Source organism: Metopolophium dirhodum, chromosome 5, assembly GCF_019925205.1.
Source record: "Metopolophium dirhodum isolate CAU chromosome 5, ASM1992520v1, whole genome shotgun sequence".
Taxonomy (NCBI): Eukaryota; Metazoa; Arthropoda; class Insecta; order Hemiptera; family Aphididae; genus Metopolophium; species Metopolophium dirhodum.
In genome coordinates, this window is record NC_083564.1 from 21,299,071 (window position 1) to 21,313,705 (window position 14,635).

At 35.4% G+C, this 14,635-nt stretch overlaps 1 protein-coding gene across 1 annotated transcript; it reads left to right on the top strand.

Annotated features, from left to right (window-relative positions):
- The first annotated feature begins 1,825 nt into the window (after window positions 1-1,825).
- On the top strand, window positions 1,826-3,322 carry LOC132945648 (tigger transposable element-derived protein 6-like). The gene has a single exon (XM_061015418.1). It carries the CDS (start codon window positions 1,826-1,828, stop codon window positions 3,320-3,322), a length of 1,497 nt encoding a protein of 498 aa, XP_060871401.1.
- Window positions 3,323-14,635: the final 11,313 nt, after the last annotated feature.

Here is a 14,635-nt window from a genome sequence, read left to right on the forward strand (position 1 = left end):
CTGTTGTTGGCAGTATGCGGTTAGGTTAGGTTATTTATATCATTATTTACAAATTATTTACTATAATCGTATAGTGTATTATGTCGTACTGGAAAAATTTAATGCGTTAAGAGGGACGCTACACGGACAGATTTTGCCGTCTCCGTCTTGCAAATGCGTAACATATTAAATTTACGCAATAGGACTATAGGAGGTAGAACACTGCAGCAATGCATAGTTAATTTTACTAAAAATGACAGCCTCAGCTCGTCGCACCTACCACGACACCGTAGTAATAATTTTTCAGCCGACGGACGTAAGCCGCGATTCAGCGAGTACATTCATTCTATAGTGTAGTAACTCGAAAATTGAAGATTTTAAACTTTTGCTTTGCGCTTTGTCTAAGAACTCTGATCCAAGATTTACGCTTCTTGCGGATAAATTATAATGAAACATAATGGTGAGGGTGACGAGTTTGGATTAGACCGGTTGGACTGGGTAAGTATATTAAGTAAGGGGTTTTTTAAAAAAAGTGATATTTTTGAGTAGTTTTTGTACTAATGTCGGAGATATGATCGATGAAGCTTGAATTTTAAGATTTTGAGCTACACGCGCATTACAGTAAAATTGGCATTGCAATGAATGGATAAAACTACATAACGAGGAACTCCAAAGCTGTAACTTTATATAATAGACAATAGTAAGATTGTACAATATTGTACCAAAACGTATTGATTTCAATGATATAATATTTTATTGTGCAATATTAATGCATTTTAAAAAAAATATGTTTTGTTTGAAACAGTAACGCACAATATGTGCACAACAAAACGTCATTATGATAATTTATAAGTTATAAACAATAACCACATATCATATATTAGTAGGTTATCTGGTTATTATTATAGGTATAATCGGTATAAACATTATTTTTTGCTTAGAAAAATTATTGTGGCACGCCTACGATAATATCGATACATTTAAGGGAGGAAGAACACTGCAGCAATGCATAGTTAAACATGACAGCCTCGGCTCGTCGCGCACCTACCACTACACCATAATAATTATAACAATATATAATATATATTTTACTTGCCTATATAGAATATCTGCAGCAGCATGATGATAACATCATACAATTTATTATTATATTTTAAATGATATATTAAAACAAAATCAGTTCCTTATTACCGGCGTACATAATATGAGAGGCTGCACATAATCATGATCATAATCATTATCATCGCTATCACACGTCTCACACATAATAATAATAATAATAATAATATGTACAGTAAAACCTCCCTATAACGGACCCTCTATTAAACGGAATCCTCTTTATAACGGAAAATGTCAATAGTCCCGGTTCAAATAATATATGAAATTAACCTCTCTAAGACGGAACCTCTACAAAACGGAAACGGACAATTTTCGTGATCCAAATAGTAAAAATAATCTCTATTAAACGGAAAATAAAATTATTTAAAGATAAATTACAATTATGTAGATACATATATACTATGTACATACATATATATTTGGTGACTAGATAATCTTAACTTTATTATTACCTGAAATATCAGTCGACAGTATCGCTTCACGATTGTCATATTGAATTGTTTATTACCTTCTAACGAATATTTATAGTACAATGTATAGCAAAGATTAGATAAAGATTAGATACTTGTGTACATAATATGTACCTACAATATAATTTTGTTAATATGAACTGCCCAGTCGTCTTTTTTCTGTCGAATTGTTCATATCGTTTAGTCAACGTGTAGTGCTCACGGTCTGTTTTATCGTTGTGATTTCGCTTGTTTTTGTACTGTTTTTAATTGTTAATATGCCACGTACAGCCCTGACTTTGTCCGATAAAGTTAAACTAATCGAGTTGAAGGAGACACAAAAACTAAGTACGAAAGAACTTATTACTAGATTTAAATGTGGAAAAACTCAAGTTTACGACGCGATAAAAAATAAAGAAAAAATTATGGATGATTGGGTAAATAGCAAAAATTCCGGAAAGAGCAAAAGAGTGAAAAATCCCTTGTTTGAACAAATTGACCAAAAGTTATATGAGTGGTTTAACAGCGTTCGGTCAAAAAATTTACCAATTTCCGGTCCAATTTTACAAACAGAAGCTATGAAATTGGCTGAAAAAATGAATGTCAACGATTTCAAGGCTTCGAATGGTTGGCTAGAAAAATTTAAAAAAAGGCATGATATTGTTTGGAAACAAGTGAGTGGTGAAGCCAATGACGTTAATCAAGAAACTGTGGAGGAGTGGAAGCAAAAAATCTCAAGACTCATTGCTGGATATGAAGCAAAAGACGTCTATAATGCTGACGAAACGGGGCTTTTTTTTAAAGGTATTCCAACTAAGTCACTTGTAATGAAAAGTGAATCATGTTCTGGAGGAAAAAAAGCCAAGGATCGCTTAACAGTGCTCATGTGTGGTAGTATGGCTGGAGAAATAAGGAAGCCATTGGTAATAGGCAAGTCTAAAAAACCACGGTGTTTTAAGAACATGGACATTTCTTCATTACCTGTCATATGGAAATTTAATAAAAAAGCCTGGATGACTACAGAAATAATGGAGCAGTGGTTGCGTTATTTTAACGCAGATATGCGATCTCAGAATAGAAACGTCTTAATGTTCTTAGATAATGCTGCATGTCACCCAAAGATCGAACTATCTAATATGAAAATACTTATGCTGCCCCCAAATACTACATCAATCACCCAACCAATGGATCAAGGAGTGATTTACACGTTCAAATCTTACTATCGTAAGTTTTTACTTCAATCTTTATTATGCAAGATGGATAATTGTTCTTCAGCCCATCAGTTTGCGAAATCAATAAGTGTCTTGGATGCTGTCAACTGGATAGCGTTGGCTTGCAATAATGTGAAAGCTGAATGTGTGCGAAATTGTTTTCGTAAAGCCGGGTTTCTTTCAAATGAAGGAACCAATATAGATTTACCAGAAAATGCTTTGAAAGAAATGAATGAGGAGTGCGTTACAGCAAATGTTGATGTAGAAGATTTCATTACATTTGATAGTAAATTAGAGACGCATCAAACTTACGATTCGGTGACTTTTTTAGAAGACGAGGAAAAAGAAGAAGAAAACGATGATAATGATGACAGCGAGACCAATGATGAGCCAAAAATAAAAGATTTTAAAACCGCAATCTCATATTTAGAAGATTTACAAAAGTTTTCAGCCATGATATCTAATTCAAATCTGTTAGAACTTACCACAAAAGCTCGAGAATGTGCCGAACATGCTGCTCTTAAACACAAAAAGCAATCAAATATTAAAAATTATTTTTCTTAATTAAAAAAGAGTACAAATATCGAATTGTGTAAAATGTTTTTTTTAGTTCTTAGTTTTATTTTTTAAGTATGTATTTAATACATTTATTTATTACACATTTATTATTATTTTTATCACATTTAAATACAATTTTACCTAAAATATATATTTTTTAACAGATACATACATAAATACATACATAATACTTCTTGAAACTTCATTTTTTTTTTTTTTTACATACCTCTCTATTACGGAAAACTCTTTATAACGGAAAAATTGTTGGTCCCAAGCGATTCCGTTATAGAGAGGTTTTACTGTAACTGTTTATAATACTGCAGAGGTACACGCCCGGCCAAATCGCACACCCAAAACTGTTCCTAATGCGGCAAACGTACCTGTAGATTCCTACCTGTTGCTACAAATCACGCGCGTCCGGCTTTTTTATGAATGATTTATTTAAAAACCGAATACGTTCACTTTCGTGTGCAGTGCGCCGCGTGTATGACGTGTATATACCTAGTTAAAATAGTAAATATTATATAAATTATACTGCCCGTGGGCGTGTGCAGGGTACCCGCCGCGGACCACAGTCGTAATATTATAATATATTCCCGACACTATATAATAGGTATATGTATATAATAACGCGGTCACGAAGCTGCGTGATGTGCTCGACTTCCATGATAGAGTATAAACGATGTCTGCGAAGAAAATTCGGCTCGAAAAGGGGGTGGACAGGCCGCCGCCACCGCCCGGACTATTTCGTAATTTTTTTTTTAATGATTTTTTTTTTTTTATACTATATAGGTGTACTCGTGTCGTGACCATCGTCATAATAATAATATGTATAACCGCCGCCGCAGCTTCCTCCGCGGAATAAAAGCATTTTATACAGTGTAATATTATATTATTACGATATCGTTATATACTGCAGCGGAGACGAGAGACTGGTTCGCTGAAATCTCTGAACCGCAGTGATGTCAATATAGTGTTATAACATTGTTAGTTATGACTTTATGACTTTATGACTATACCTATGACGAGTTTTAGAGTGCTACTATAATACGTGTACGCAGATCGTTCTGACCGCGGAAAATGCGCGTACCCACAACTGCGAATAGAACGTATATACATTTTTTCCATGATATAACTCCTGCAAAGTGTCTTGTACACGTCGAATGCGGACGAAACCCGTGAACGATGATAATCATGTTTTATGATCAGGCCCGTCATGATTATAATGCACTAAAAGACTGTTTACCACGCACGTTCACTTGTGCATTAAGAATAGGTAGGCAAACCATATTATGCTCTTGAACGCGATGTAAAAACGCGCGTCAACGGCAAATTCCTCAAACGCAAAACTATGTAAATTACATTTTTTTTTTTTTTTACAAAACCCGGCCGGTGCCACTAGTTCCTGGATGGGTGATGGCAATTCCTTTCCACACACACACACATACGGGTACCTACTTATATTTAAAAATTCGCATTATTTAAGAAATCAAAGAGGGCGAGCATGCTCGGTAAATCACTGAGTTATCACTCTATCGCTCTGTATATTATATGATTTCATATAATTTTCCTTGCAGAGACAAAACATATTATACACGAACGTCGTTTTGAATATTTTAAACATTTTATTATTTCCTTACTATACGTATACCTTATGAAATCTCATGTAAACGAAAAAAAAGGCGTTCAGCCGATAAAAAAACAGAATTGTATTTAATGGTATTAAAACTTTCATCTGTGTTGACGATCGTTGACAAAAACATGGAAGGTACGATAAAAGTCGCCGGAGTACGTACTTTTTTTAGACGCTCCCCCCCCCCCCCCCATTTAGAATTTCAAAATGTTTTTCTTTGGCTAAATATTTAGCGTGCAATTAGCGTGAATTGGCGTGACTGGTTTTGAAATTTGCTTCGCACCAGGTCATGTTTCAAAATGAAAACAAGGCGAGGGAGACTATTTAAGTCGCCAGCGTATTATTATAAAATTAGCGTTATGATGACAATGCGATGTTTAGATTTCATTTTTTCATTTTTTTCTTTCCGTATATTACCTATTATACGTATCGCATTATTCACATTATCGTAACCGGTAATTCAATGCGATATCGTTTTTCTACATTTCGAGTGGTTTTGATATTGAATTTCGTATTACGTCCCGTGTGGTGCGGAATAAACATATTAATATAACGCACACGCACGACGCGACGACGACGGTGATGATAACAAGACGTATAAGACTTATATTATTTGTGAGTGGAGCAATACCTATGCACATAGTATTGATTTTACAATTGTGTACATTGTTTTCTAGCACTATGTCACCCTTACTGCAGGATCGTTAAAGATGCTTCGATGTACAACTTATCATGTGGTTTCTGGTGTAGAAAATTGGTTTCAGTCGGTATACTTTGGTGATGAGGGAGTCTGAAAAGTGTATATACCTTGCCCGCCAGCTCTAAGACCTTGCTGAGATAAAATAGACCAACTGTTGAATGTCGAATGACATAAATGAACAATGACAACAACTTTTTTGAGTACCTATAACAAAATACACAACTGTTCCGTTCTTATCACTATCGTCGTGTCTAATAATATTTATCGCTGTATTATTCGTTATTTCACGAACTCGAGACCGACTCGTTGCCCAGCACTCGAAATTCTCGTTTGCTTACAGGACACGACAGCCCTAAACGTATAATAATATGTAACGACTATAACGGTACATGCCGCAGAATATGCCGATGTGCTGGTAAAAATGCCACCACAGATAATAATAATTGCTCTCTTACTACGCATAGCGTGTGGCAGCTATAGAGTATACCAGTCGACGCATAAAGGACGAACGATTTCAACGAACATGATAATACATAGGTACAATATAACATATTATTATACTATAAAATAGGTTTTATCATCATTGTATTGAACCGCGCGCGTACAATGCCGCATCGCCGCCGTCTCCGACTTCCGCCTCGTGTCCTCCGAGGTACGTGTCCTCTGCAGTACGATATAATACGGCGACGACCGCACACGAGTGCCTACCGTTAAAAATGTACCTAGGAGAAAAACCTGCACCTATCGGTGATCGAATTCCTCCACCGTCGTCGTCGTCGTCTTCGTCTGCGAGCGTTATATTATGTACGCCGTGTAAGTCCACTGTATAACACAGATACGCCTCTACACATATAATAGTATTATTATAATATGTTTGATGACGGTAGTCCTTTGCGGCGGCGGCGGCGGCGGCGGTCTCGATAACGCCACCGCCGCCGCCGCCGCCGACTTCCGATACTATACACACACATAGTATTATATATAATGGCAGCGCCCGTCAATCCGACAGTGTACATTTACGTGCAGGCCAAGTACACGTGTAGGTACATATTATAATAATGTGTGTGTATGTATCGTATATAGGATGAGCGCGTTGTTCCGTTATAGTCGATCTGTGTGTGTAAGCACAACGCGTTTAATAATAATCGTGGTTTAATTTGTCGGTCACGACTAACTGTTTTGGTATAATATCGCGGACGTCCATCTGCAGTGTGTAGAACGCCGACGCCCGCCACCACCGCTGCAGCGGGAGACACGAGCGATCGTGGCGGCTTCCTTTATGGAACACATTTATATAATATTATGATAATATACTCGCCCAAGTCACTACTAGTCGCGTTCAGTGGCGCCGAACACAGCAGGTCTCAACTGGGGAAAATTCCCTAGAACTATTTATGGCTGGGTCAGGTGGGTGGTAGGGTTGGTAAGTGTAAAGAAAAGGCAATAATATTACGAGTATGGCAGGTCGACAGGCAGTATTATATCACTCGAGAGTGGCCAAACATTTTTTTTTTATGTAGGTGGGTCTCTACCATCAGTATTTTCCCCTTATAATATGAAATTGTATATCGGCACCACTGAGCCTGCGTTATATACGCACATACCTACCGACGATGGTATATACCAGATACCTATCGTATACCTCGCCGGATCTTTGAACAACGCGACTTGTTGCGCGATGGGCAGCACTCGAGTAAAATACAAAATATATTATAAAAGCTTATACAAATTACTCAAAACTATTGCACTGTGCCGTTTAGCTAGCATATACATTTTGACGTTTCAAAAATTGAATTGATTACTATCGTATGACATTTATTTATAATTAGAAAAACTATTCCCTCCACGTCAACTGAAGTGATCGGGTGCGAATTTGAAACGAGCCAAATCTTCGCAGCGCCATATAAAGTCATCGTGAAAACACTCACTTAAAGCTGAGCAAGTGGCCTTAAACAAGTGGCCAGAAATGAGTGAAAAACATTAAAAACGTGGACGAATTACATATTATAGGTAAAAATATATGATGTAAGAAAAGCTAAGTCAGCTAAGGAAGCATCGTCGAAGAATTTCCAAAAAATAATGCAAAATACATCTACTTCTGAGCTCAAATATAATTATCATTCCAAAAAACTAGTTGGTTAATATATAGTATTATAATAAATTGGCTGATATGTTAAACACGATTACGGTTAAACGAAGTAAAACGAAGAAAATCTATTCGATGGTGGAAGGGGGCATTAATGCACATGACCATTTTTTTGTTTTTAACCTGCGTACTTATAATAGTATCTACTATTATATAGTAGCATCGGCATAATTATAAACGGGTGTTGACCTGCAGTTATCCTCAACGTAAAATAGTAGATCCATGTCGCTGAGTGAACATACCCCCATTTCGAATTTCCAAACAGATTTTATTCGTTTGTGCTTCGTTAGTGCATTTTATCCCGTCGTTAGTGCTTTATCCCTTCCAAAGTTATTCGCATTTCATAAAATAATGCCGAGGACATAAAATAGTGCACCTGCAGGTACAATTAAGAGGATAATTTTAGACGACGTGAAAATTGTTTTTTTTTTTCAACAAATTTACAACATGTGCTATAGAAATAGGTATGCTTATTATTTTATCATTGAGAACATTGTGTATTTTAATCTTATGTTATACGCATTTTATTTTTTCGTTATATAATACACTATATCCGCGTCGACAACGCCGTGCGGTCGCCTATATTTACCTCCCCTATTTTACGATAAGTGTGGTATAATTCTGGTACTATGCATATAATGTATCGACGGCAATTGATTTGTTTAGGTCGAAACCGTCTTCGATCAACGTTATAATATTGGAATTCGATCACAAACTGGCGCAGCCAAGAGCCCTTGCAAGTTTGAATCCAAAATTCGTAGGTGGGGGTGCCGGGGATTTGCGCCTCGATCTTCTCATTGTGCTCTAACGACATTGCGTATTTTAAAAACCACCCAATGTACAATAATACATTAGCTAGGGGTGGTCCTGTTGTACCGGTCTCGGGAAAGGAGGGATGCGAATAATTAATATTGAACTTTTTATATATTTTAATGATTTAATATGTATTGGAGACAATAGTGACGACTACAGTCAGACTGCTAAACATACTATAATATAGTCACTACACATTTACACAGGCCAATGGGACCGATCCAACGCTCTCACTCCCCCCCCCCCCCCCCCCCACCGCCAGTAAAATTACCACCACAATATTGTGTACATATTATTACTATTTTAATATCATAATCGCGTAATAATTATTATTCTCGTCGTCGCGTGTTAATATTAAAGCGGCGTGTTACGAATGTTACGATGTAAGCTACCGTTAAACGTAGGTACAGCTTTGTATGTGTTGCATACAATTATTATAATACACAGTCTTTGGATGCCGACCGCAGACGACAGTAATATTATTGTTATCTTGTCGTCGGATCGACGTTGGTTCGTTGCGTGTAAATTGTGTAGGTACGCCGGGGCGCGTGTGACGATATCGAGCGTTCGCGCAATAACCAGTCGATGACAATTTGATTTCGAAAAAAACAAAATGTGGGAAACGAATCCGATAACACCGACCTGCACGCGTATCGTATTTATCGGTTGTTCGGATGGATTCGCGCGATTTTTTTAACGGTAATAATCTGTGGCGTAGCCAGGATTATGAAATAACCCAATCGTTTGAAATTTGTTTATCTTGCAAACACCCCCCCCCCCCCCCGGCTACGCCACTGCTACGGGTAATAACAATTAGGTATAAAAACTGTGTCGTCCTACCTGCAGTTGCCAATACTTCTATTATGATTCGATTACATTTTTACGGCGCGCAGACGAGGGGCATGAGGACCGGACTGGCGGTAATGATCGCGTCTATTTCATTTTCCACATCGATTTGTTTTGATCCATCCACAAGTGTTCGGTGCGTTTCCGAAGACTTCACCGCGGCGTGGTAGTCCGGTATATATAGCTACGGTACCTATAATATGCAGATCGTCCCGTCAGTGGTCAAATTATTTCGAAAACTTTATCGAAAAGTCCCTCGGGACCATTACACCGCTTCGTACTGCTGGTACACTATAACACAATACGTACCTATACGCGATAAACGAATAAATAATAAAATATGATTACTATGTGGCTTGGCGCGGCACGTTGGCTGTTTCCATTCGCTGAATGCGACCGAGAGTAAGCAACGCCCGCTGCTTCTAGCTCCCGGATGGGTGACCATCCTGGTTCGTCGTAGTAAGAACCTTGCCACACATACACGTGTCTTCTACCGTAACAACACCCTACCGTACCCACTTTAACAAACCATAATCCCCTACGGCCCTACAACAGCTAATGGCAATTATATAGTCGCCGGGTTTAAGTTCAATAAAAAAAAAAAATAAAATAAAATATGAATAAACCGCTCTATTATTCCGCTCACGCGCTCACTTTTGTCTTATATGATAATAATACGAGAGCGTGATATTATGTTATTGTCTTCGCGAGTGCCGTCCATTTGTCCGCGGCGCGTTATTTCCCGTCGTAATTGTATTATTCGCGTTGTCTCGATTTTTGTGAAAGTCAAAATCATTCAGCGATATATTGCCTGGTATTCAGTTGATCGCGTACATTATAATATTATAAAATATAATATATATATATATATATATATATATACCAGATATACCTACTTGAATCAATAGGCGCGTGACGTCACATTTCGTATGTCCTTTCCCTTTACGCAAAACGACTGCGATTCTAATGAAAATAATAAATACTCGCACACACTATTATAGGTAGGTACATACACTATGCACCTACATCGTATAATAAATATTCCCATCGTACGTTTTTGTACACATATTATTACATTATAATATGTACAATAAGTATAATATGCCAACATTATTAATAATATTATAATGCAATAGAGGTTAACGTCTCTTCTCCGACCGCGTCCTTCGTCTCTTTTGCACTCGTCTCATTACGTAATAATATTATATTGAGCTGTTTACATTGCATTTATATTATATAGTATTATAGTGTGTGTGTGTGTGTGTGTGTGTGTGTGTGTGTGTGCTGTGCTCACAATGTGTTCTCCGTTTGGTTCGGACACGTTTATTAAGATTTCCGCGTAAAACGATCGATTAAAAAAATGAATGCCAGTAATATATAGGTACATTAATTATTTGTGAAATACGCTATATTTCAGTAATTTTTTAATGATAACACCTACAGTATATTTCACTGTAATATATACAATCATTTTTTTACAATAATCATGTTTGAAATCATCACGTCGTTATATATTATTAGGTATAGGTACTACTCGAGTAGAAAATAAAATTGCTCTTGGCAGCTATAAAAAGCTCAGCTGATTCGGGTGGGAAATGTGTGAAAGATACACTTTAAAAGTACCTATATGTAATTTTTTATGCACATTGAGTAGATTGGGCGTGGGAGATGAAAAAAAAGAACAGTGAGTGGAAATACTTTCAAAATCAACGACATTTAAAAATCCGGTATAAATTACTTATGAAATTAGTACATTTAAAATCACATTAAAATATAATAATATTATGATATAATGTTGTGTTGTGTGAATTATGGAAAAACAATAACTATATAGTATTATTATATTTAACGGGTGACAAAGTGTTAGTAAATATATTTATTTAAATATCGAAAAGTATAATATATTGGTGATAAAATTATTTATGTATTTTGATAAAATATCTTATACCATCTCGAATGGTAATCACTAATTTGCGCCACTTAAGCTGGAATACACGACTAAAATGGTAATTATTTGCGTCACCGACCAATAAATTACATAAATAACAAAGTACCTACCTGAATAAGTTTATAGGTTTTCATGTATTCTGATTTCCGACTGCGCAAATTAGTCAAATTACATTTTTGCGAAAACGCTATTTTGAAATCACGTATAACAATTTCCCGGCATCTATTAAAATGTAGGTAGGTACTTCTTCTGAGGACAACAATTTATGATCATCGATAAAATTTTACGTTTGTGTGATATTATTATTTATTACTTTGGAGATAATAAATTGTCAATGTGTATGAATGAATATAAAGAATGATAATATCGAGGAAAGTAAGTATCATGATTCATGTTTGGCCGAATATTTTCACTCGTAAACTATAATAGCTCCCTACTCCCTTGGAATTAAATGATAAAATTGTATTTATAAATTAATAAGTCTGGACATAAAAGAGTTAGAGTTAAGTTATAACTCACAGTTTTTAACTTAACTTTTTTAATTTAATTTTCATTAACTTAATTTTTAACTTGGCTGATTTTTATTGATATAAGCTTGATAAATAATGAGTTTCTTAATCAAATCCAAGTTTATTTATAAATAATCAAATAGGTAATAAATATAATACATTTATTATTGATGATGCGCTGATGAAATAACTTCACTTAAATTAATAAGTTAATGATAAGTTTTGATATAAATTTTATCACAACCAAGTTATAAAAAAAAATTTGGACAACTATTAACTTTGAACCGTTTCAAATGTTTTCTTTCAACTTAAATTAACTCGTTTAAAAATTGTCATTAATAACTTGCCTAGGTTCGTTTATAAATTACAATACGGGGGACGGGGTGGCCGAGCGGTCTAACGCGTCGACTGCGGCGCTGGCAGTCGCGGGTTCGACTCCCGGCCACTGGGCGACATTTTTCTTCGGGCAAGTCACGGTGTCCGGAGAACAAGTGCCGCCATCCCCCACCCGGCCACTCGGGCATGGCAGATACCTACGGGTGCCCAAATTGAAAATTCTGCCAAAACCCAACACACACGTGTTCCCCCCTACTACTACCAACAATACAATACACCTAACCAAAAACCATACACCAAAAAAAAAAAAAAAAAATTACAATACAGCATATTTAAAAAAAAAACAACAACATAATAATTATTAAAGATGATTTCAGAAGAACTTAGAGTATATTATATCACATGAAATATTGTAGTGGATTTGTAGCGATAAATGTGAAACTCAATCGGGTATGTTATATATTATAATATCATATTTTGTATCAGTGTTGTACGGTACTTGAGTAAATATTCAAACACTTTTTAAGAACTCAAATACTTATACGTTTTTTTTAAATACTTTCTCGAAGTATCTATATTTTAGTATTTAAGATCAAATACTTTAATAATTCTTTTTGGTTTTTAAATTTTCTATTTTAATTTTGATCACATAAAATAATAATAAAAGTTGAGAATAATGTTATATTATAATAATATGATAGTTGATTTTTTTACAGTGAATTATAATTGCACCTACCCAACCGAAAATCAAATATTTCGACAAAGAAAATTGTTGAGTATTTTAAAGTTCCGCCAAATGATGCGGTGTGGTAAATATAGGTATGCTATTTATAAAATTAACGTCAAATATGAAAATTAGTTCGGTTGATTTATCTGCAGGTGGGAAAAAAAATATTTTATAAACAATTTGAAAGTATTTGAAAGTATCTCTATTGTACTCGAATAATTTTTTTTGCTCTGCGATCGAATACGTACTTTAAATACTTTTAAAAAATATAAGTATCTGCATCATCTGTACTTGAATACTTTTAAAAAGTATATTTTACGAGACCGTTATATTATATTAGGTAAACTAACTGTCGTTTTTTGGAAGTATCATTATTTATACTTCACTAGGTACCTACCTACTATAGGTATTGTCGTATTGATGTGATATTATTTCAACACGTTTTTCGCCATATTATTATTAAGCCGAAACTCGCTCAAATATTACAATAAAACGATTCCATTCGCGGTCGTCTCGATGTACACGATATGATTCAACGAGCACAACAGTGCAGTAAGTGTATAAAAAACGACCCGTCGCCCTTCAACGTCTCTATATAATATAATATTATATATTATATATGACGTTACAATGTATCTATTATAAGACGCGGTCGCAGAAAACCGTTCGATTTTCGAAAATCCCATCGTCGCCTCGTCTTTCGTATTATAATGTTTATAATACATTATTGTGTGTATTATACCCTATTTTATGCGTGTACAGTGTATAGTGGGTACGTATCATCGTCACTGTGGTCCACGCCACAATAATATATATTATGTTACAATCGCGCCGTACCATTACTCGTAACCGCGCGATGTCACGTTATTTACTATACCTATGTATACTATTTCTACATCAGTGGGCACGTATTCGTAGAGGGATGTGAGGAAGGGAGAGAGAAGGTGACGAGCGCTAAAAAATTTTCAGCACCATATAATACGAATATAAAATATTATGATATAATATATACTATTGTCTCATGATAATAATAACGACGAACGCTATAAAAACCGTCGGAATTTCGAAAGTAAATCGACCGCGGGACGAGGAACAACGACCAATGACCATCTCGGCTATACAGGTATAAATAATATGTGTATCATTATTTATTACGTGTGTACACGTCATAATATGTAATTACATTATATCGCGGTCGGACGCGTAGGTATTATATTTTTTAAACTATAATAATATTATAATGTACGTAGTAGCTACAGTTGTGTTATTGTCGCGTCGATGACCGCGCGATCGCTCTCTCCATCGCCACCGCGGTGGCGGATTCTGATGGAGTATATAGCGACGAAATAATAAAAAATATAATATGCACCTACCTGGCTACCGATATATCATATTCCCGACCTGTTTGTAAATACGATCACCGTTCGTTTTGACGTAATACCGACGAGACGTCTGCATTATAATACACGTAATTATTAATTATATTATTGGCAAATGTGGGCGTTAAAATGTTTAAAGAGTTAATATTTTTTCAACTTTTTAACTTAACTAGTTATAATTAGTTTTGTTTTTAACTTATTAACTTATTTTAGTTAAAATGTTTATTGTTGTGACTTCACTTTTTTTGGTTAATTATTATATCATTTAAGTTAATTCAATTT